The 25,609-nt window shown below is 46.7% G+C and overlaps 1 protein-coding gene across 1 annotated transcript in view; it reads left to right on the top strand.

The window, feature by feature from the left end:
- LOC144948874 (sucrase-isomaltase, intestinal-like) overlaps positions 1-25,609 on the top strand; it is a 329,860-nt gene that overhangs the window by 219,518 nt on the left and 84,733 nt on the right. Inside the window, exon 16 of the mRNA XM_078878575.1 lies at positions 1,455-1,571. Within this exon, the coding sequence (XP_078734701.1) occupies positions 1,455-1,571 (117 nt within the window). The remainder of the gene's footprint in view (positions 1-1,454; positions 1,572-25,609) is intronic.

Here is a 25,609-nt window from a genome sequence, read left to right as displayed (position 1 = left end):
GGTTGGCTACGTACGGCGCAAATGAAGTTTACCATAAATACATATATAATAGCACTCCATCCTGCTGCCACCTCTATATTGAATCGGTTTTTATCCACAGTCTGCTTTCAGTAACTTCAATGACTGCCCAAGGTTTACTCTGATGCGCTTTCCAGTTGCGTTTCTCTCACAAATATGTGTAATCAATGAGTCAACTTGTTGTTTGTTTTGCTCATATTTATCTTCGATTCCACGTTGAAACTTTCTGAAAGGAGGTTCTTACATTAATTCCCGTAGGTCATTGTAGTAATGAGTATGCTATCGTTACATCTTGAGTTTTCATATTTTTCAATTAAATGTATTTTTCTGTATTTTTTTTAAAGAAAATTATTTTACTGGAAGTGAGGTAAGGAGACATGCTTTAGCACGTGTTATTATGGCGATATCAGATCTTGCCTATTATTTCCCTCAGATTGGTTTGAATAAATAATAAATTAATAATCAAATAAATTATGCAAGGACAAAAATAGCTAAATAACGACCTCGCCTGGTAAGTAAATAATAAATAAATAAATAGCTATGTGTAGATAGGTAAATAAGTAAGTAAATAGACAAGTAAATAAATAATTGATACGTAATAAATAATGTTTAATAAAAAATAATAAATAAGATGTTTGCCTATTATTTTACTCTTATCGGTTTGAATAAATAATTTGCATGACATGTAAACGAGGGAGACTTCAATGGTGTCAGGGTTAGTCCAGTGCATTCGTATTCCAGAGGTCACCTGTTCGATCTCCCGATGCAGCAGCTGACACAAGAAGTTTCTTAAATCGTCCCATGTCTGTCTACCCAGCGGCATCAATGGGTGCACCACCAGATAGTGGTCAGTGTTGAAGAGCAGTCCAAAAAAACAAGTTAGCAGCACCTTCCGTTGGAGGCCTTTCCACCAGCAGTGGCATCAGCGAGCATACGCAGGGCTGCCCCATCTTAGCGTTTCCAGAATAATGTATCCGCACGGACACGCTGGACCATAGCATCATTGCTTGGCAGAGTGACCTAACCCCGTGCCGCCCAACACTCACGTTCGTCGCTCGGGGACAGGGGGATGTTATTTTATATCCTTTGAGTCTTTCGGTAAAGTCACGTAGATAGGTTCAAAGAAGATAACAAAAATATAACAAAATATTGCAAAAAACTACGACGTGTCGATCGGAACACAAGCGTTCGTCCGGATGACAAACGCTTGCTTTGTGATCGAAACGTCATAGTTTGTTTTGTTATTTTCTTTGAACCTATCTACGTGACTTTACCGAAAGACCCAAAGAATATTAATTCCTGCAGTCACGAAAGCTTTTAAGTCAAGATGTTATTTTAGTAACGTTCCTTCCCCCCACCTTGCATCCCACCCCACTCCAACCCCCTCCTCCCCGCCCCCCACCAATCTTCCGCCACTCCTTGTGCCATCAACGCAGATCGGAGCGGACATCTGTGGGTTTTTTGACGAGCCCTCGGAGGAGCTGTGCCGCCGCTGGATGCAGGTCGGGGCCTTCTACCCGTTTTGCCGCAACCACAACGCGGAGACGTATCAGGTAAGCAACGGCGTTTCCCTTCCAGTGTTACCCATCATGGTGGGGTGAGGATCAGGTCACTCTTGCTCGACAAGAAAAATATATAGAAACAGAACAATTATTCTGTCTCTACATATAAATAAATAAAAAACATTCGTTAATCAGTTTTTCACGACTCATGTTAACCAGCGAGCTATGTGTGCGAGCAACCAAACTCTGGAACTGGTTTCAACATTCTGGGTGTCATCATTAAACACATTGCTGGGTCACCTGATATTGGTGACAAGCGCACTCCATCGAAACAATTGAGCACCGTTCAATGCAAAAAAAGCTAATATTTCATGCCAACTCGTGCATTGTTCAGGAGCATTGTTGGTAAACGTGTCTCCACGTAAACACCATTCAGAATTAACGACCTCCAATTCGCCTCCAGGTCTTTGTTAATTAATAGGCGGTTGTCGTTGGCAAGAAAGCGTGTAAACCCCCTCGCAGGTTGCCCCATGTCTCTGCGGATATTTGGTGGCAGAATGTTCGCCACAACAGGGAGCCAGGAGACTGGTGTATTCCCGGTTGTAATGCACCGTCGCTGCGCTTGAACTGATTCCCGCACCTCCGATTAGCATGGTTGGCTTCGTATGGTGCGAAAGAAGTTCAACAAACATAGATTCAAATCACAAACCTCTGCAACCACTCGGCCATGTCCCCGATGTCTAGATGATAAAATCAATGTTTTGGCTGGCCATCAAACAAATACGGCCACTGCAGACGGCGCTTTCAGATGGGCTTCTGCGGCCATCTGGAATGCTCTTTCTTCCATTATTAGGAAGCCACTGGAGCTCTGCACTTTGAAATCTAAATTAAAAACTCTTTTCTTTAGAATAGATTTTTGTGTTTAGTTTGTTGTCCTTCCCCCACACATCCAATAAACATGGTTGGCTACGTACGGAGCGAATGAGGTTCAACATACATGCGTACGTACGTGTGAGGTCCGTGCAACGAAGCGATGATGTGACTATGTTAATGTAATGCGGGCGAAAGCGACCTTCCGGATGTGACGTCACGAGGAGGCGGAGCCAGGTGACGTGGGTGAAAGGTAGGGGGTCCTTAAGCGGGTAAACCGGAAGGAGAAGGCAGTCGGGGTGTGAATGGAAAGGTGTGGGGCCACGCGGGCGTACGAGCCGAGGGGGCACCGTCAGAAGCGGGAGCCAACCCTGGGAACAGTAGGGAGCTACTGGGAGGTGTAAAGCTGCAGATAGAGATAGGCAGTAAGGCTGTGTGTGAGGAGCAGCGGGGTGGCTGCCAAGAGTCGCAGGAGCGACGAGAAGGCGAGACAGCACGAGGCTGTCAGAGCTGCAGCAGGAACAGCCAAGGGAGCTGTGTGAGAGTACAGCAGCGGAGCTGCTGTGGGGCTGCAAGAGCGACAAGAACAGCAGCGGGGCTGCTGATGTGGACTGGAGTGACATCGGAACCAGCACAGAGAGAATAAGAGAGACAGCCGTGTGGGAACGCAGTACGGACCGAATAAAGGACACTGAGCCAGAGATCGTGGTCAAGTCTTTTATTACACTGGGGTCAGAAGTGAAACGGCATGTCTAAGCAAGTAAGGAAGAAAATTCCCCCGGCGCCAGCATCGGCTTCTTCGTCCGACGACGACGAATTCCCTCCGACCACGGATTTTGCTGGGGTGGTGGAGGAGAGCCCTGCTGAGGCGAGCACGGGGACGGGCGTGGAAGATGTCGGCGCAATGGCGGGTCCGTCAACAACATCGGACGCTGAGCAAAGATGGCAACAGGTGGCAGAACAACTGGAGACACTCAAGGACGTCCTGGCGCATCTGTGTCACCTCGTTACGCCAAGGACGACGATGGAACGAGAAGGTGCTCCACGGGCCGCCACGTTGCCTGCCCTGCCGCCGCCATTGGCCACGCGGCAAGAAGACGCAATCTTGCGCGCTCCGCGGCGCCAAACCGCCATCTTGGCCACGCCGCGGGCCGACGCCATTTTGAATTTACCTCCAGAACAACCATCATTGGAAGACGGCGTAAAGAGGAGTCGGAGTCGCCACCTTACTACAGTTAAGGAATTCTCTATCGGGGGCGATTGGAGCGCTTTCGCCTGCCGATTTTTGGCGGCGGTTCGTTCAGCAAGATGGACCGATGCGGAGGCCTTGGAAGTGTTGCCGACTCTACTGGACGACGAATCTGTTCGATTTTTCCGTTCCATAACGGCCGATAAGAAGAAGACTTTATGTGGAGTTTTTGAGGAAATGGCCGACGCCTATGAGCCACCTGACGACGCGCATCGGCGATTCGCTCAACGACAACGAGCACCCGAAGAATCGCCCGTGGCGTTCAGGGGTGCGGTGTTGGAGCTGGCCATGGCAGCATATCCTGACACGCCACAGGATCTGCTCGAGCCTCTCATATTGGGGAAAATGCTGGAGCTGTCTCGGGATCTGGGGATCCCCATGCCTGTGTGTGGGCATGAGAAGCTCACGTCCCGGGCGGCAGCAAAGTGTCTGGATGCGCAGTTTAATCTCCGTCGCTGGAAGCAAGTGGCGGCATGGACGGGTGGGCCCGTCAAGGAAGGAGGCGCGATGGGGTGGGACCCCACAAGGGCGATCTATGTGCCGGATGAGCGGGGTCCACAGGAGCTGACGGCTGCCTCCTCTCCATGGCCGGGGCCGCGCGCTACGCCATCGGGACGGGGCCGCCGGGATGCAAGACCTGCGCTTCGGCGCAACGAGGCCGATTGCTTCCGCTGCGGCCGTAGGGGCCATTACGCCAAAGATTGCTGGGCCCGCTTCCCGGGTCCGCCGCAGCAGGAGCCCACAGCACCGGACAAGCCGACCAAGGAACCTCCGAAACAGGCATGTCGGCACGCACCAGACACTCGGCAAGGCTTTACACCTCACCCACCACCTTTGTTGCGCGATCCTATTGTTGTTGTTAAAGAAAGGCCATCGACGGGGCCTTGTCATTCAGTTACGCAGTGGCGCAAATTGGCACGGAGAGTTGTCGCGGCCGCTACGGGTTCGTCCACTGTACCGGGGTCCATACAAGGTGTGGACGTGCGCATTTTGGTCGACTCGGGAGCGTCTGCGACTATTATATCGGATGTCATTTTCCATCTGTTGGGCATTCCGCCGGGGGCTGTGCGTCCGGTTTATGGGTCTTGCGTCGCTGCGAACGGGGGTAGTATGGGTATCGTGGGCCAGGTGGATGCTAAGATATCTATAGGGGATGTGTCGGCTTCGGGCGTTGTGTTAATATCGAGATCTTTGGCGGTTCCTTGCTTACTAGGCACGGATTTTTTGGCTAAGATGCCCATTTTGATTAATATCAATGAGAATTGTATTGAATTGCCGGGGGGCCGTCGAATCTCGTTTCTGCCGTCGCCCTGGGGGCGACCTGCTTCGGCCGTACAGGTGCAGGCGCTGTCCGTCGCATCTGTGGACATCCCACCTGGTTCACAGATGCTTATACCCTTGCGGTATCGGAAGCCCCTGCCCAATCGGCTAGGAGCACAAGGGGTCTTGTTGTCACCATCCGCCACGATAACAACGGGATTGGCGTTAGTTGGGGCACAGACCATCGTCCGGCCGGATCAATTACCGGTTTTACAGGTGCTTAATGCGGGGGTGGAAAACATCCGTGTTCCGGCCGGTACGGTTGTGGCACATGCCACTACGGCGTTTGCGACGCACGATTGTCCGCATCGCCGGGGAGTGGTCGCTGGTGTTTCCGAGCCAAGGGGTTCGGATAATCGTTGGATCGCTACCTTATGTGACGAAAATTCTTCCCTGTCCGTGGGGCAACGTGATGCGCTGCGTAAATTGTTGCTGATCTATTCGGATGTGTTCAGCTCCGACGATTTGGATTTGGGATGCACATCGTTGCTTTCCCATCACATTGAGACGGGCGACGCTGCCCCTATTCGGTTAAATTCGCATCGGATGAGTCCAGCGGAGCGAGAACACGTTCGGGGGGCGGTGGAAGACATGTTGGCTGCGGACATTATATCGCCATCTAACAGCCCATGGGGCGCTCCTGTGGTCTTGGTTAAGAAAAAGGATGGCAACTTGCGATTTTGTGTCGATTTCCGGAAATTGAATAAGATATCGGTGGCAGATGCGTACCCCCTGCCGCGTATGGACGACTCCCTTGACGCATTGTCGGGGGCTAAGTTCTTTTCCACACTGGACCTCTCTTCGGGATTTTGGCAGCTTCCCCTTGACGAGTCCTCACGGGAGAAAACCGCATTCCGTACGCCGCAGGGGTTATTTCAATTCAACTGCCTCCCGATGGGATTGAATGCGGCCCCTGCTACATTTCAAAGATTGATGGAGCTCGTTTTGACGGGGTTGCAGTGGGAGACGTGTCTTATATATTTGGACGATATTATTGTGTTCAGCCGCACATTTGAGGAACATTTAACGCGGCTGGAGACAGTGTTCACGAGGATGCGCTCTGCCAATTTGAAATTCAAACCAAAGAAATGCCACCTACTGCAACGGTCCGTCCGTTATTTGGGGCACATTGTGAGTGCAGAGGGGGTGTCCACGGACCCGGAAAAGACGGCGTGTGTCCGGGATTGGCCGACTCCGGCCTCTGTAGGGGATGTTCGGCGGTTTTTGGGATTTGCCTCGTATTACCGAAGATTTGTGCCGGGGTTTGCGACGATTGCGAGGCCCTTGCATCTCCTTATGGGTAAAGGATGGAAATTTGTTTGGGGAGAGCCGGAAGAGGGGGCCTTTCGGAGTCTGCGTGATCTATTGGCTACGGCCCCGACATTGGATTATCCCGATTTTGATCGCCCTTTCATTCTTGATACGGACGCGAGTGACACAGGTATTGGGGCGGTATTATCACAGTCTAAAGGGGGCGTAGAGCGCGTCGTGGCGTATGGTAGCCGAGTCTTGTCACCTGCGGAAACACGCTACTGTGTCACTCGTAGAGAACTTTTGGCGGTTGTTTTTTTCCTACGGCAATTTCGACCGTACCTTTACGGTCGTTCTTTTATTGTGCGTACGGATCATGCGGCCTTGCAATATGCACTTAAAATGGACCAGCCATCGGGACAGTGGGCACGTTGGTTGGACACGCTGCAGGAATTTTCCTTCCAAATTCAACATCGGAAGGGAGTGCGCCATGCGAACGCTGACGCACTTTCTAGATTACCAGGGCGCGCCCCTTGTAAATGTGCGTCGGGGACGCATAGGTGTTCGCCGATTCTGAACCCCCCTCAGCCGCTTACGTTGGCCGTCGGGAAGTCGGATACTCCGATGGAACCGGGACCGACTGATGGGGTTTTGAATCTGCCGCGGTCTGTCTGGATTCGGGAACAGATGATGGACGAGTCGTTGTTGTCCATGCGGAAGCGGTCTATGAGGGACAATGGGAGTCCGAGTTCGGCTGTGGGGCCGCGAACCGCTCTCCGAGATGGTCTGCTTATGTGGCAGGAAAGGTTCCAGGAAAGCTGGCGTGTGGTGGTACCAACGTCCTTGCGATTTGAGTTGATTAGAACTCTCCATTGTGACACACTATTGCATTTAGGGGTGCAGAAGACCTTGTTGACGTTACAACGTCATTATTTTTGGCACGGCATGGCGACAGATGTCGTAGGGCACGTGCGCGCGTGCCCTGAATGCGCCCGGCGTAAGCCGCCTAAACATCCTTACGTGCCGCCTCTCCAGTCGATTCAGGTGTCTCGAGTCAATGAATTGGTGGCACTGGACATATTGGGACCCTTCCCACCATCGGCGAGGGGAAATAAATATTTGCTGGTAGGGGTTGAGTATCTCTCCCGTTGGCCGATGGCCTGGCCGTTGCCCGATCAGTCGGCCGCGGCCATCACCGACGCCTTTTTGTTTGGGTACATTATGGACAAGGGGGCGCCGGAGAGACTCCTCACGGACCAGGGCCGAAATTTCTCTTCTAAATTATTGGCTGAAGTGTGCGCAGGCCTTGGGACTAAAAAGATACGGACATCTCCATACCATCCGCAGACGGATGGTATGGTTGAGCGGCTGAACAGGACATTGCCATACTGTGAGTGAACAGCAATCGGATTGGGATCTGCACATCCCCGGAGTGCTTTCGGCGTACAGGATGACGCCCCATGCGGCTACAGGGTATTCGCCGTTTTACCTTATGTATGGTCGGGAAAACGTGCCTCCGGTGGATGTGCAATTGGGTACTGGGGTGAAGGGACCTCGTAAACCACTCCCTGAATACATTCAGGACACGGTTCGCCGGGTTACGGAGGCGCGGGAAAACGCCCGCGTGGCTACGGCCAAAGCCCAGGCCCGGAACGAGCGTTATGCTCGGCGGTCTGAGGGGGAGTGCCCCTGGAAGGTGGGAGACCTGGCCTGGCTCCATTGCCCGCAGGTGCGGCCGGGGACCTCTCCTAAATTGCACAAACCTTGGCATGGTCCTGTGCGCCTCATTGAGGTTCCCAATCCACAGTCGGCGCGCGTTCAGTTTGGTTCTCGCCGTTGGTTTGTTCATACGTCGCGGTTGAAACCATATGTTGCTCCCCTACGTGATGCGTCATCTCCCAATGTTGCCTTGCCGGGGTCTGTTGCTGCTGACTCTGACTCTTCCCCGCCTGCGTCCATTGATCTTGCTGGAGCGCCTGTCGTACCTGTTCCAGACAGGCCGACCGTGACACCGCGGGGGAGGAGTGGGCCTGTTCGGAGGGCGCCTGCCAGGGCTGCGGTACCTTCGAGCCCGGCGACCCTTCCGACCCCGCTGCAGGCGCATTCGCGGAATACGACCAAGACTGATTCGTCAGGGACACGAGATGTCGGTGGACTTCCAATCGCAGCAGGGGAATTACCCCCTGTCATTTCTCGTGTTCCATCGCGTCCCCGTTCTACAAGTGGGCCGCCGACCGTCCGGGACGGGCCGGCGACCCGCACTCGTTCCAAATCGCTTACGTTTCGTTGATTGTATGTTGTTATTGTTCTTGTTCTTGCCGTCGTATTTATCGCATGCTTTCGTACGTTCGTCGATGTTACTTGTGTGTTGTTCTTGTTGTTATATTGCATGCTTAGTGTCCTTTAAGGGGGAAGGTCGGTTCACCGCATTACGCTTTGGTGTTGTTCAGCCGAGGTCGGCTGGGTTTTTTCTATGGGGGAGGGTGGTGTAATGCGGGCGAAAGCGACCTTCCGGATGTGACGTCACGAGGAGGCGGAGCCAGGTGACGTGGGTGAAAGGTAGGGGGTCCTTAAGCGGGTAAACCGGAAGGAGAAGGCAGTCGGGGTGTGAATGGAAAGGTGTGGGGCCACGCGGGCGTACGAGCCGAGGGGGCACCGTCAGAAGCGGGAGCCAACCCTGGGAACAGTAGGGAGCTACTGGGAGGTGTAAAGCTGCAGATAGAGATAGGCAGTAAGGCTGTGTGTGAGGAGCAGCGGGGTGGCTGCCAAGAGTCGCAGGAGCGACGAGAAGGCGAGACAGCACGAGGCTGTCAGAGCTGCAGCAGGAACAGCCAAGGGAGCTGTGTGAGAGTACAGCAGCGGAGCTGCTGTGGGGCTGCAAGAGCGACAAGAACAGCAGCGGGGCTGCTGATGTGGACTGGAGTGACATCGGAACCAGCACAGAGAGAATAAGAGAGACAGCCGTGTGGGAACGCAGTACGGACCGAATAAAGGACACTGAGCCAGAGATCGTGGTCAAGTCTTTTATTACATTAACATGAATCGCGTTCACAAGTGGCATTATTTAAAGTTGTCTGCAATTAGACAGACAGACAGAAAAACAGAACAAAAAATAGTAGCTATGTTATAAAGTTATATTCAGCCGTATTATTGCTGGCAAATTAAGGTGTGTTATCTGATCTGCTACAACCAATTAGCATGTGGGGGAGGATAAAGATAATCACGTTCCATCAAAGAGGCAATTGATTAATAACATGAACGGTATTTGACTGGAACATTTTGCCAATGAGATGATATTTCATTGATCACATTGGGTAAATCTTTTCTGACCGTGGAGAAAGTGATATTTTTGCCTTATTTGTGTAGCAGTTATATTGTTGCTTTCAATTTGTCCGATGTTTTATTCAAAGCTTACACAAAAAAGAAGGGGGAGGGGGTGGGATATATTGTACTTGTTGAATTATTTATGCAGTGTATCAGAGAGACAATCAACGAGAAACTCTTTTGATAATAATAAATCAGAAAAGGACAAAAGTCAGTGCGACAATTCAGAGGAGTGTGCCCAGTTTGCGGGCCAAGTTGTTCAGAATATCAGATAACAACATTCTCAAGGTTGCATTATTCATCAGAACCAAAAGAAATAATGTAAAAGATGAAATGAAACTGGATGGAGTTAATCGCATTTGTCAAGTAGCTTTCCTGCCAAAAAATGTAAAATGATCCAACTTCCAGCTTGAGAAGAGATCGTATATCTGTCCCTTCGCACACTCTTTGGCATGGATCTCATAGCATTGTGAGTATTTCACACAAACCCTATGTGATCTACACACCCTTGTGAAATGAGTCAGTATTTTATATTTAGTCAGTTTTACATCTACGACAGCCTGTGGAATGTTAATCTTAGTCTGTGGATTTCATGGAGTATTTTTTTTTTAGTCAAGCCGACTCAAGCAATTCAACATTTAGTCCACACTACGTGATTAAATGGTGGTGTGATGGATCCGAACAGTGAACTTAGTACATATTTACATATACTTAAACAGCCAATTCCTATGTTTGGTTTTCCTCAGTGCGCTGAGTTATGTGAGAACATTACTAACGCATAATAAAGGTTTTTGGATTATATCGCGTAAGCACAAATGCTTCGTAACCTGCCACCACCCGACAAAAGCCAGTAAGGGTTGTCACGTAAAAAAAACGTGCCAATTAGTTGGGCATATCTTCCAATAATGCCCGATGCAATTACCAGCGAAACATCTACTCAAATTGTACATGTTGTGGATTTACTCTCCAACACACCGGTGGGCTGAAGTAGTAACTAATTGGCACATTTTGTTGACGTGATCATCCTTACTGGCTGTATCGGTTGGTGTAAGGTTACGACACGTACTTACACGATATAACCCAAAAACCTTTATTATGAAAAATATTGGTCGCAAAAGCCTACATGTTAAACATTACTAACGCACCTATCTTAGTCATCGTCTTCACTCAGGCCTGTTAATTTAATCTTGGCATGCTTTGATTATCGGTGGGTAGTCCAAGCCGTCATCACGCTGGAAGACTTTCATCCACCGATAGTCATCGTTGAACAAACAAAAAATAAAAATAAACCCTTTGTCCACAAACATTTTCGTCACTAATTTTATGAGCAACATTTACGAACATACACGCATCTTCTTGCCTATACAGTGGTACCATATATTTGTGCAAAGCATCTTTCGCCGGCCATGGTTTGTGTGAAACAGCTGAATGACATTCACAGACATGCTTGGCTTCTCACTCTGACAAGCCAGAGTCCCGGGTGGGTTTCATGTGATATCTTCTTCCCCCCGATCCCCCATCTCTCCCCACACCTTCCCACGCCTCCCCCCCGCCATTCTCCCCCCACTGGAAGTGCTAACTTCTGCTTTGCTGATTGCCAGTGGTGCGGTAGTGCTCAGCTGTTCTAAATGCCCGTGGTCATTGTGTGCGTGGTGACACGTGCAGTGAGCGGTGCTGCCTTCTGCCTTTTTGAATACAGCCGCAATGGTTAGATGGGTGGGTTGGAGGTAAAAGTAAGATTTGGATGAAAATTTACATTTTATAGATTGCTTAACTACATCTTAAAGCGCCATGGACAAGGGGGCACCCATTGGCAGCTGTCCCTATGTGGCACAACATGAACGAAGCACTGGCCTGCAAATTGTAATTTGTCTCGAGTAGGGGGTGATGTTGCCACGTGGTTTTCACAATCAGGTAATTTGCAAGTCAATTTTCAAATTTGGATCATGACATCGGGACATGCAGACTCCTCTTATTTGAATAACGTATTTTATCAAGATGATAGCCACAGTCGCAATAACAACCACTGGGAGTGAACCAAAGTCAATTATTGAATACATTAACAAAGAAGGCTGGAGAGTGGGGCTGAAGATTAACACATATCTACTCCGTGTGCTCTATTATTTGTTTATGATTTTGCTTAATGCAATCTGAGAACTGCAAATCATTCAATGTTATAGAAAATAGCATTCTAATGAGGTGAAGTATTCGTAAAATGTTTCATAATTTGAGTTTTATCACTTGAAACTTAATTCTTCATTCATAACTTCTGAGGCAATATTTCCATAAGATAATGTCTTCTGTAAGTGGTGGCAACACATGTGCAATTTATCCATTACTTAAAATTCTGAATTTCTTTAAATTATTTTCTCATCGGCCAGGAAGAGAGCTCTCATAACAAACAACATGCCTATGATTATTGTTGCATTAGTTTAATTGAACCCCACCAAATTGCTAACAGCAATTGAAACGAGAAACCCTTTGAGTTTGCAGAGGAATTTTAAAACTCGTGCTTTGCGAGCTGAGAAATTAATTTGTATTATTTCTGCTGCTCCCCGCACAACTGACTGCATACGAATATCTGATTTTCATTAAATTAGTTTTACTACAAAGCCCAGCCAGTGCCTATGGGGAAAACCGCTTCGAAACATCAATCAATTTGGAAGATGATGCCTGCCCCTGAACGTGCCTGAGCTCGTCAGATCTTGGAAGCCAAGTGTGTTTGAGCCTGGATAGAGATTGGGTAGGAAATTGCATGGGAATACCAGACGATGCAAGTGAATGGCGACAAGTTGGCCAGGATAGGCCACCTTGTAGCACAGATAGCAGAGACGGATGGAAATTCCGCAGGAGACTACGGGTGTAATTTCGGAAGTAGTTCTACGATGTCACCTTCCGCGGCTGTTCTCAAGACACGGGGTGATGGATACACTGCCGGCTGCCGAGGTCGACTTTGACAAGTATTTGTCTTCCTTATACTTACGCGATCTAAGCCCAACGCCTTTATTATGAATAATACTAGTCGCCAAAGTCGAAGTGTTAAACTGAAGTATTTGTCTCGTGATGCTGAAAACACAACCGGAATATAATTGGCAAAAGGGGGGGGAGCGGGAAATACACCGTTTAAAGAGAGCACACTTTAAAAAAAAAAAACGAAACTTTATTTAGCTTACCAATGGAAGCAAACACGGCGTTTTAATTGTCAGAAACGAGTTCCGTGTGTTGATTGACAGGCAACGCTGTCTTGGAAATGAGCACTGCTCTGAAAAGATTTTAAACAGATATATAACCGTTTGCAAAGGTGATGCTTTCTTTCCGGGGTAGATGCGCGATAAAGACACCTCCTCCTGAGGCTTTTTTAAAAAAAAAGAAAACTCATTTGCCAGAATTTAATGTTATCTTCACAAAACAAAACAAAAATTCGTAACAAAAATGATTGAGCAAATAAATTAATGTATTCTATTGCCATGAAACATGTGGGGCATTTTTCTAAATTTTCTGGAAAATAAGCATATTTATTAAATGAACATGTATATTAAAAAATGTTTTGTCATAATGTGATGATTAGCACGATCAACTGCACAATCTTGCTGCTGATGGTTCGATCGCTTGGCAAGGCAGTTGAAACAAACGCCCTGAGTCCTTGGTGGAAATTCCACAATCCCATTGTAAGCAGTTACACGATAAGCATCCACTGTTGACTTCCCAGTAAATTACACTTATTGATGCCAGAGTGGGAATGATTTGAGTCAACCCAGATATGTCAATAGTGAGTCAAGCTCTTTGCTACAGCTTACATGCATGTGCAGATAAAAGGAGTGCCGTGGGGGCGAGATATGAACTACCTTGCCTGGTATACATGAGGTCGTGGGTTCGATCCCGACCCTGACGCCTGTATATTTTCCCCGTGGTCGTGTAAATTTTTCTTCGAGTCCTCCTGTGTTTCCCTCCACATTTAGAATCAACGTGCGTTTCGAGTATTAGGCTGCTATACATTTCCACGTGATAAGCCACTTCATTGGGCTGTCATTCATGATCAGGTCACTTCTGAAAAAGAGCTATATAGCTCAGTAGGCCTCACCTGGTAAAATAAAAAAGAGTCTTAGTTTAGTAAAGATGCAACCTGACAATTGCTCATGCCACTGCTGTCAGAAGAGCCACCCTTGGACGGAACTCCAGAGAACCCCTCTAGTAATTATTTGGCCTCCTCTTCCACATTTGGCTGGACATATTGGAAGAGATGGGAGTAGCCACACATTGCCCCTTCACACGCAACCTGCCAATCGATGAAAACATTGACACTGCCGGGTGGACAGAGATTCGGGGGTGGGGGGTGGAATTTAAGAAACACGCACCGCTGTTTCAACTACCGCAAGCGGGAGGTCAAATCAAACCAGTGACCCCTGGATTCGCGACTGCAGTGTGCAAACCATTACACCGCCGCGGCAGAATCAAGCAGCTATAAGCACGCAAAATAAACAACCCCCTCGTGGAATAAAACAACAGCATTCCTCATGCAGGTTGTCTTTACAAAAAATCCACGATTCTATGCCGTCCAGTGAAAAATACATTTCATAAAGAAAAACAGATCTCACTGCTCTGTGAAATGTCCTCCCCGCCGTGAGTGCGTTAGGATAATTGAGTTTTTGAGCATTTGAGTAATTGCCTTCATTTAGCTCATCGCAGTGGAGAGTTCGAGGATGTTGTGTGGGTGATTTTACCGAGAATCACATGGCAGGAGACAACGACATCAATACCGTGCGCTCCGACCTGCTTGTGGCTACGCGCAATATCAATATGTTTTCATTGTCAAGAAAAATTGACGGTGCACACGTCTTGTCATAATCACGTTTGTAATAATCCTCGTCAGTGCGAGTATGGGGTACGGTCATGTGCGACGCAATGCTGTGCCACACAGCGTTCCCTCGTTATTCGCGAGGGATACCCCGCACCTCCGATTAGTACGGTTGACTACGTACGGTGTGAAAGAAATTCAACATACACACGCACAACATACGTTCTGGAGATGCTCGTGATTAGAAAATGTTTCGGATATTGATATTGGGCAACGGAAAGCTATGTTAAATGAATAAATTCACAAGGTATTACATACAAGGAAAAGTATAATTACGCAAAAAAAAGAAATTGGTGATCATAAACCTAAAGTAGATAGAAATTAATCTTAGACTATTAAACAATAGTTTATCAAATAACGTACCTTCATCTCATCATTTTACCTCTTCACTTTCTCACGTAACATTCTCGCTCATCTCTTTATCTCTTATCCCTTTATCTCTCATGCCTTTATCTCATCACTTTATTTCTCTTTCTCTCTCGATGCAGTCGTGCAGAGTTCCAGATGCGATAAAAAAAATCGCGGATAACAAGTTCGTGAAACAAGATGGAATACTGTATATAGCAAATATCATATATGTATGTATGTTGACCTTCTTTCACAATGTACGTAGCCAAACGTGCTAATCAGAGGTATATGCTTCATATGCGGTGGAATGGTGGTGTAGTGGTGAGCAAATTGCATTATGCATCTGGTGACCTAAATACGATTCCTGGCCTGCTGCTGAAATCGGCGGTGTTAAGCATCCATACCCCTACACTAACCCACACTGACTAGCAGTATATACCTGATGATGATTGCTTGTGTTGCAATCGAAACGTCGTATGCTAGTGTAATGTAGTAACTCGGCGGGAGACGACTTCACGGGTAACACACTCTTTATTTTACCAAACTCGTTCACAGGTGACTAACACCTACTTTGTATCTCGGGTGACAACCACCCACTTAGTATCTCGGGTGACAAACACCCACTTAGTATCTCGGGTGACAAACACCCACTTAGTATCTCGGGTGACAAACACCCACTTAGCTACCCTGGCGACTAACGCCCACTGACCTACTCGGGTGACCAACACCCACTTAGCTACTCGGCGACTAACGCCCACTGAGCTACTCAGGTGACCAACACCCACTTAGCTACTCGGCGACTAACGCCTCTGAGCTACTCGGGACACTCCCTGCCCGGGGTGTCCGTCTTGACTGTGGGTCCCCAGCCCGACCCACGTGGGCGTCGGACCCTGGGTCCCACAGTCTCGCCTCCGAGCCACACAGGGCCCCGGTCCCCACAAGGACGGCGGGACTAGGGGTCTCGGGGCACTAGGTCTTCAGCTCCGTCTTCTGGTCTTCAACTGGGTAACTTCTCCCGAGTGCTCTCGCGCGTCCCCCTTTATACCCCACCTGCGGACGTCGCTGCGAGCACCCATCCTATTCGACCAATCACTGGGCGCTGGCTACGATCCTGTTTTCCCACATCTCAGCGTGCCTCAGCACCCACGCCGCGCCGCCCCGTCATCTGTCACTCCCGGCGCGCGCGTCCACACCACGCCCACAACGCGTGCCCAACCCCGCACCTCGCGCCGCCCCGTGATCCATCACTGTCACAGTCGGCGCACGTCAACACCACCACTACACTAGTATTAAATTTAATTTATTATTTTATCTTGATACGTGACTTTACCGAAATAACCAAAGAATAGCAGTAGCGGTCTGGATTTACACTGCAAAATGAATCGGGGTAGAATGAGCCTCCACGCTCTCCCATCGGGCATCACGTGCACGATTCCGCGTCGTCACTCAAAGTTCCCACCATGGCAAGGCTCCTCCCAAGCTCCACACTAACCCCCCACCCCGCTCACTTTGAAGCAGTGCAAGATGGGTGGGAGGGGGGGGCGCAAGCGGCTCCTGTAATCGCGAAATCTCCCCCTTTGGCGAAATATAAATCGTGAAATAGGGTCAATTTTCCACCAAAAAAACAGCTGCCGTTCCACTAAAGCGAGGTGGAATGAGGGCCAAAGGATCCGCATGATTCGGTCCCATTGCCTTTAATTGCCCAATAAGGACCTCACTTTTGAGTGATCTGCGAGGGGTCTCCTTTTTGGTAACAAATTAGCGTCGTCTCTCCCCGTCCCCTGCAGCTTCCGTGGAATGTTTTGGTCGTCTGGGGGATTCAACTCTGGCCTCCTAGGCTCCCGCCACAATCGACCCGTTTAACTCTTTATCGGGCTGCTGATGTCCGAGAGTCGAAGTCAATTACGTCCGTCGGTTGAGTTCATTTTCGCTAGGGCTAAAATAACTCGTGTTTTTGAGCGATTACTATTGCCATAGTATTTTATTTACAGCCCTTCGTCAATGCACTGCTGGATGACGTCTCTCTGGGGTCCGTACAAGCAAAACTGGGTAAAAATGGCTTTCGATAATTACAACTATTCATTAGCGGAATATTTATTAAGAATTTTCACCCTCATTGATGTTTATATCCTGCGTGATCCTGTAATCTGGGCTGACGGAAAAGAGAATCAAATTAACGTTTTCTCTCAATAATAGCGACAAGCCTATTAACCCTTGCATTTCGCTCATGTGCATTAGCCAAAACATGTTAATTCTTTATGACTTTCACGACCAATATTTCACGATATAATTTTTCATGATATAATGCAGGGGTTTGTAGTTCCAGCCAACTGATGTGTTTTCGGGTTGTACCGCATGTGGAACAGTCAGTTCCTGAAGAATCACCCAGCATGTGGAGCGAAACGTCGGACATCGTGCCGGACATCACATGCTGCGACCCAAAAACGCATCAGAGAGCCGTAAAGCACAACCACGAAAACACTCGCAGTCGTATTTTGCAGAAGTACATGTAGGACAGTACGACGTGGATTAAGGCTGCATTGGCTTCCGGTTGCTGAACGAATACATTGTAAGGCTGCACTCATTGCACACAAAGTGCTTGCCACTAATGAATCAAAATACCGTGATGATCTCGTCAAGGAGCATAAACCATCAGGTGGCCACTGGTCATCCTCACGGCGGCTTTTGGCGAGCCATCAAAAGAAGACGGTCACCGCATCGTGCACTTTCAGATGCGCTTCTGCGGCCGTCTGGAACGCTCTTCCTTCCAGTATTAGGAAGCCACTGGAGCTATGCACTTTTTAATCATCTAGGTTGAAAACTCATTTCTTTAGAACTGCTTTTTTGTGTTTGGTTTCTTGTCCTACCACCGCACCTCCGATTAGCACGGTGAGCTAAGTATGGTGCAAAAGAAGTTCAACGTACCTACATACATACAAGGCATCCCGACTTGGCGTATGGGACGTTGGGGCGATATGATCGTATGTCACAACGCAACTACAAGCGCAGCACTATACGTCCAGAGGACATTTTGTCGAAGGCAATAATTAGCGGAGAAACGAGGGCATACAAGTACAGATAGTCCCCGAGTTACGATGGTCCGACTTACGATGGCGATAGCGATACGACAAAATTGTAAAATATTTGAAATTTCGCGCGGCAGGCAAATGCAGCAGCGTACGTTGGGACACTGCCGGTATGTACGCATCTCCCGCCTTGTGTGATGCAGATAGGATTGTTTCCTGTAAAACGTTCTATTAAATTGCAGTTCATATATGTAGGCTAAGAATTTACCTTGTTTTTTTTACTTTACATTTTACTGTGCAATACAGTATTGTAATTAATAAATACATACAGCATATAGTTTATACAGTACGGTACTGTAAATTGCTCTGTTTTGCTAAATTATCACCATTCTTTAAGATTCCTGGGTAGGCTAGGCCATCTTCGACTTACGATATTTTTGACTTACGATGGGGTCGTCGTAACGCATCTCCATCGCAAGTAGAGGACTACAGCGCAACGACAGTAAATCCCGGAGCATCCCCTGGTGCCCCCCCCGACTGTCGCTTGAGGTGCACTGATGTCACGTGCAATGTGTTCCACTCATCTGCTTGGGAAGTCATGGACAAGCGGATTAAACGGAGATGTCGTGGCTTTTAAATTTGTTTTAAAAGTCTCCAGCATACTTTTTTTTCAATCCAGCACGCACGGCTCACCGACATCCAGCATTTGATTGGGGAATGTTTTTTTTTTACCTTTTCAGCTGCTGCCACTGTGGTAACATAATCCGGATTTACTTCGGTACGTAAAACACTTTCATTCGGGGGGGGGGGGGGAAAGCAAAATTCAGTGGAAGGAAGCAATTGCTTGTGATTGTCTCTGCATTTGGTAAAATGCCAGCTGCGAAATAGCCGAGATAGAGGAACTCAGCCAGCACCACTGATATGCTGGGTTGAATCCAGGGTGACGGATTCGAATTCAGATTTCTGCAACTCACTACTCGACGAGACATCTGGCAAAAAAAACAATTACCAAGCTGCAGCGTGTACAAAACTCTTTGGCACGTGTCGTGACGGGTACTGCAAGATCCGACCGCGTCCGTCCAGTGCTCGCCAAGCTACATTGGCGAGAACGAATATATTACAAGATAGCACTCATTACAAACAAAGCGCTTGCCACAAATGAACCACAATACCTTGCTGATCTCGTCAAGGAGTATAAACCATCATCACACGAACTCCGGTCATCCTCACAGCGGCTTTTGGCGAGCTATCGAACAAAGGCAGTCTCAATCTTGATTTGAAGCTTTCGTAACCAAAGAGTATGGATTCCTGTAGTCACGAAAGCTTCAAATCAAGATTGAGACTGCCTTTGTTCGATAGCTCGCCAAAAGCAGCTGTGACTTTTCCGAAAGAACCAAAGAGTAAACGCAGTCTCCACACCGCGCGCTTTCAGATACGCATCTGCGGACGTCTATAATCCTCTTTTCTTCGATATTAGGAATCCACTCGAGATATGCACTTTCAATTCATCTAGATTCAAAACTCACTTCTCTAGAACTGCTTTTTCTGTTTTAGTTTGTCCTTTCCCCCCGCACCTCAGATTAGCGCGGCTGGTTATGTATAGTGCGAAAGAAGTGCAAGTTGGTGGTCTCGGTCTGGTTTCCATCAACTCTACAAGTTGTTCCACTTTTTTTGTTAAACAAATAATAAATTCCCCGTCACACAAGATGACGGGTAGATTATTTTTAGACTGATCATAGTATAATTAAAATCGGGTTAAAGAAATATCATGCAGATATCAGTTTGGGTGGGGCATTGCCCCCCCCGCCGTGCCCATGAATTAACCTGCTGTCACCATATGAATATGTTGTAAGTTCCTAGTTCAGAATCAGAATATTTATTTATACTGGAGGAATCCGATGAACTATGAAGCTCTTTTTCACAGATGTCCGGTCGTTTGATAAATAGGTCAAGGCGCTTTTATTATTATTTCGCCTTCTGGCGTCTCATGGTGATTATTACTAGTTTACAAAGTTTTCCTTCTTTTCTGTACTTCTATTATTCTGTGAGTATTTTCACATTGGCTTTTTCAAGTGTTTAATTATGTGAAGTGCCTGAAACCTTGTGCGATGGAAAGTCCTCTGTAAATTTCGATTGAAGCTTAAAATTAGAAAAAAGTGGTGGGTTTTTTCTTAACCGCCACTTTTTTAAAATGCTCTTGCTGTGGTTTTCACACCTGATGATGATTGCTTGTGTTGCAATCGAAACGTCGTGATAATTGTATTGTTTCATTATTTCCCTTCTACGTGACTTTACCGAAAGAACCAAGAATATGAAGTCCTCTATACTTCAAAAACAGTTTACGAGACATCATCTTCCAGATTCATTATCTTACAGGCTGATACAACTGGTAGCTGCAAAGCTTTTAAAATTATAGTAAAATAATATCTGCCTCATGCCATGATACCGAATGCAACATTTTAACTAATTTGAGAGAAGAAAAAGAAACATGTAAATATGAGTCGAGTACATGGAGGTCACACACCGGCTTGCAGAACAATTCGTTATGAGTACGTTACTAGTACAGCAGAACGGTGTGTTGGAGAGTAAACCCACAATTTGTAAATGTTGTGAGTTCAGTCTCCAACACGACGAATTGGCATGTTTTGTTCACCTAACAAACATCACTTATTGGTTGTGTCGGATGCGGTGGGTCTCATGACACATTTAAATTCACGCGATCGAACCCAAAAACCTCTGTTATGGATAATATTGTTCGCGAAAGGCGACTACGTGTTCAATAAACTTCAATGCGGCCTTTGAAAAACTCCCTTCAGGGCACTACCGTGCCGTCAATCCAAAACGACTGTTTACATTCCATTTGACTCCAGTCAATTAATTGGCAACTCATGCAATTAGGTTACTTGTCCGTCGCAGCCTACGATCCAATTAAAATGGGCGGTGTATTACCAACAGAAAAAAAGCAGCAGCTGCTTCTTCTTCATCGGCGTGAGCGGTGTTTTCATTAACTTGGGCGTACACTCATCTCAGCGAACGTCGTGATTGCTGGGAGGGCGCGAGGCTGCAGATGCATGCCGCTGCAATGGCGTAATTGATCTGTGGCCTCTTTAAAAGCTCAACAACAGGGAGTAGATGGCCTTCAATATTTTCGCCTTCATTTCTGGACGGCCTTACGAGCCCATTGTGCGGCGAGGAGATTCCCTCTCAGTGGTGGTGGTGGTGGTTCTGGCCCATTGGGGGATTCTAAGCAGAAAACCCAACATTTGCTCCCCACCCTTCAATTCATATTGAGATGACAGAAGAGATACAGAGAATATTGTAAGACATGTATTTATATATTGAAGATAAATTAGCGGTGCTTCTTATAATCCACTAGGTGTTTGTGTGTGTGATCATGTTTCTGTTACTTTATTGACACTTTGTGCCTGTTTGAAGTCTAGCATAATCTGGACAATATGGCTGATATAAGGAAGTAAGAGCAATTGTAGTTAAATATACAGATTTAGTGAGACGAGAGGAGATAAGAAGACAATATTGAGATGAGAGAGCTCAATTGCATTCTTATGATAATTGTACTATAATGCTTATTATGATTTGAACTTGAGCTGATTATTGACGCACCCGTATTCATGAATCCCTGAGCTGCTTGGGGACCCTAAGCTTTTGCCTGGCGTGCTCATTACCATCGTTGCCGCTGTTCTCTCACCAAGCAATTGGGAAGTGAAAGGGCGTGAAGATTTATAATGGAGCAGGACATTGAGTGAGGCCTTCCAAAAACAAGTGTGTGGGTTTGTCTATCTTTTGCTCAAACCTGCGTGCGCAGTAAACACAATTAAAAAGGTAGAGGTACGGCCCCGCAAGTGCTTACTTACACCACTGCTGGTGGAAGGGACTCCTCGAGATGTTACTTGGCCTACTCTTCCACTAGGAAGAGGCGGGAGTACACATGCTTTACCAACGATTGGCTTACTGTGGTTGTACCCTTTTACGCTGATGGGTGGACAGAAGTGAAATTAAGTTAAGAAACTCGCTCCATTGCTGGAACCGCTGCACCAGGAGATCAAATCAATCCTTTAGAGCTTATTTGTGTGTGTTTAGCGTGCTGTCCTTCCCCGCACCTCCCATGAGCGGGGTTGGCTACGTACGGTGCGAAAGAAGTTCAACGCACAAACATACATACATACAAGCCAACGATCTCTGGCATTGTGTACTATCACCACGACGATTGTAGTAGTGGACCATAATTGAGCTTACATCGCTGTAGTGTTTCAAACGGAAGACAAGGTTGTGTACATATATATATTTTACGCGCGTGAATTTCATCATGCATGAAGAGAAAACTACGATTTTTGGTTGGACACTTCTTGGAGAAAACAGAAGTTCCCTGGGAAACCATTAAGTTTTAAAATTCCGTGTCTTATCGAAAGAGGGCAGTTTGGTGTGAAGGTAATGGTTGAATTCACAGCGCACTCTGGAATTCAGTGCCATTAAACGCGCGCTTTATGGAAGACCTTGACCATGCAACAGACAGTGAACAGACCCTTAAAACAAGTCTCTTTTCGTTTCACGTTGAAACGGCGAGAGGGGGGTGAGAGTGAGAGAGAAAGCAAAAAAAGGAGATAATTGCCGAAGATTCGGCGGAAACTTTGGCATCGTCTCGCTTGTTAAATCTTTCATGAATCCCCAAGGGGTTGACGAGCGTTTTCAGACCAATCGTAGAGACAAGTTCAAAAGCGCTGTTTTTTTTACAACTGTAACATCAGATATGGGGGGGAGGGGGGGCGCTTGTTTGATTGGCACAATGCCCCAGCAGCTTGCTTCATATCGGCCTTTGCTCTGTTGCCAGTGTATTGAGATGAAGCGCGACACTGGACGTGGTTCAGTGCACTGTCACTCCGTCTCCTGTTGCTGTTGTTTACGGGCGCGTTCGTTGTCGTAGGCAGCGACCGGTCAAATACCGCGACTCTAAATTGCATCTTACCACTTACTTACTTACACTTGGGGGCCGTCCATCAATGACGTCACGCACCTAGGGGGGGAGGGGGTCAGACATTTGTGACGATGTGTGACGAGGGGGGGGGGTTTGAGAAATGTGACGTCACATCAAAATGCGCAACTTTAAATATAGACAACACGTTCTACTTAATCAAATAGACGTTTTAATACATGTTTTCTCCTACAACATCAGAGTGCAGCGCCACATTAAATACGCACTACAACGACAATAGTTTAAAGCGATTTGAAGCATGTTTTATTTGGGGGGTGGGGCAGAGCTTTGTGACGTCATATTTGAGGGGGGGGTCTGACTTTTTGTGACGCCGTGTGACGAAGGGGGAGGGGTCAAAAATCGTCCAAAATCGCTTGACGTCATTTATGGACGGCCCCTTTCCGCTATCAGAATCTTGCGCAATTTTTTTTTTAAGTGCCACTCTGGCTATATATTTGCAAATGTTACTTGTTACTTTGATCCCAACCTGTGTTTAGAGAGTTCAATCTTGATGTGCCACTGTATTGAGGGACTACTGTGTGGTCTTATCTTGGTGTGGCTGGAAGTGGTTTGTTTTAGTTTTTTTCTGCCTTTCCCAAGATTGATACATCAGACGTATCCGTATATTTATTTATATTTAGTGACTTGTTTATCATTATCTCTATCTTGCATTCCTATCATGTTGTGGGTATTGTTTGGTGTTGTAACTTGCTGAGCCGCTCATCCTGGACATCTGTGAAAAAATAGCTTTATGGCTCATCGGATTCCTCCAGTCTGAATGCCGATTCAGATTCTCATTTATTTGAATGGCGAGACGTAAGACTGGATATTAATGAAACAATGACTATCACTTTACTGCTGACAAAGTATCAAAAAAAAATGTTCATCCCCTCTGTATCTGTTACGAATCATATGGAACAATTTCAGAGATTCGGATAATTTACACTCTGTGATACTGTAAGGGGCCCTTTGTACCAACAGAATGACTTCACTCAATGTTACTTTCGGTAAAGTCACCTATGTGACTTTACCGAAAAAAACTAAGAATATGAATTATTGCAGTCACGAACGCTTCAAATCTAGAATGATTGTTGTCATTCCCTGTGCCCTCATACTTTCAGATCAATCTGAAACCAAAAAGAAATGTCGGATCATCTGAAATTTTATATATCGGTCCTATTTTCAGATTGTGTTTAATTAATCCGAAAATTGAGAGCATATCCCTGGTATATATGTACTGTACGTATACATAGGTTTAATCTGTACAGATGTTTGGCATTAATGTTTTTTTTACACAATTTATATTGTATTAGCGTCATAGTATGAAAAGAGGAGCTCCCAGGCTGCCGATAAAATCTGCGGCAATCGCCAAAGAAGTGGGACCGGCATTTTGATGAATAGCAGTGGAGTTATTCACGAGCCTGATAGGAAGAATTACTGATCCATTATCCTCTTATCACACATTTCTAGAAACTGTTTAATGATATCAAAAAGAGAACTGAATAACAGACAATCCAACCACGAGATAAATTCGATTTTATGAGAGGTTTATTCCACCGTTGACCACATATTGTACATATGTAATGAGTTCAACTGAGTCGCAGATGTAGACTTTGGAGGCAACACATTTATTCAGTTCCAACACATGGGATAATTTTCCCTTAACAGAATAACAACCTCTGGTGGTGACCACCCGGCTAACTACACTAGTAACTACACTAGTTACTAGTGTAGTTAACCTAGTTACTAGTGTAGTTAACCTGGTGGTGACCACCAGGCTATCTAGACTAGTTACTACGCATCTGCTACTACAGACCGGGACCAACGACTTCGGCCCGGGTCCACGTGTTGGAGACTCGTTGAACGGAGATCTTAGACTAAGGGTTTCTTCCAGGATGAACAACAACCCCGGTCCCTCTCGGGACCCGGCTTATATTCTCTGTGGCATGACTGGCTCCGCCCTTGGCCACGTACACCTTCCAGAATCCTCGGGAAGGATCTGGGTCCCAATCACGTGACCCCTCCTAGCCCCCTCTCGGGGCCCCTTTGTAAACTTAACCGGTCACGTGCCGTCCCGGGTCAACCAGAGTGCCATGGCCTCACACAATCTCATCCTTCTGTCAGCACCTACACACCCTGTCCTGTAGTGTCAGCACTGCACTTAAAGCGTGGTGCCATCCAGCACTATTATTCAGCAAACGCCATGCCCCTCTAGGGCCGGTACTGCACCCACAGCATGGTGACATCCAACGATGTCACTACACATACAGTACTAGCAATCACATCCTATAGATGGCAAATGAATATCGAATACTATTAATGTCTGAATTTTGCAGACTATGAAAAGGCGTTTATTTGGTGGAAGCTGTTATGTCAACCGAGCGCTCACAAATCAAAGTCTTTAATAAAAATATAGAAATTATCAAAAGCATTTATAAATCTAAAACAGTTCCACTTTCTTGCCTAAAGAAAGTAACAATAGAAATCACGTGGAGCAAGCTCTCGCCAAGGTAGTTTACAGCAACGCTGGAAGATCATTTAAGAAAATTGGGTAAAGGCATGAAGATGAATGGCGAATGTATTAACTGTCTCAGACTCGCTGATGAAATAGTTATAATGAAAACTATTGTTGATGAACTAAAAAAAATTATTAACGACAACTTTAACAGAGGAGGCTTCAAGTAGAGTGAATTGTTGGAGGGATGAAACTGTAAAGCACAATATAGAGTATGTATACTTTGAACAAACAGAGTTGTATTATTATCAATCTTGATTTGAAGCTTTCGTGATTGCAGGAATCCATACTCTTTGGTTCTTTCGGTAAGGTCACGTAGGTATAAAATAAATTGTATTAAAAGT

This window comes from Lampetra fluviatilis, chromosome 51 (genome assembly GCF_964198595.1).
Source record: "Lampetra fluviatilis chromosome 51, kcLamFluv1.1, whole genome shotgun sequence".
Taxonomy (NCBI): domain Eukaryota; kingdom Metazoa; phylum Chordata; class Hyperoartia; order Petromyzontiformes; family Petromyzontidae; genus Lampetra; species Lampetra fluviatilis.
Note: the sequence above shows the minus strand (reverse complement) of the source record. Positions and strands in the feature narration are given on the sequence as shown.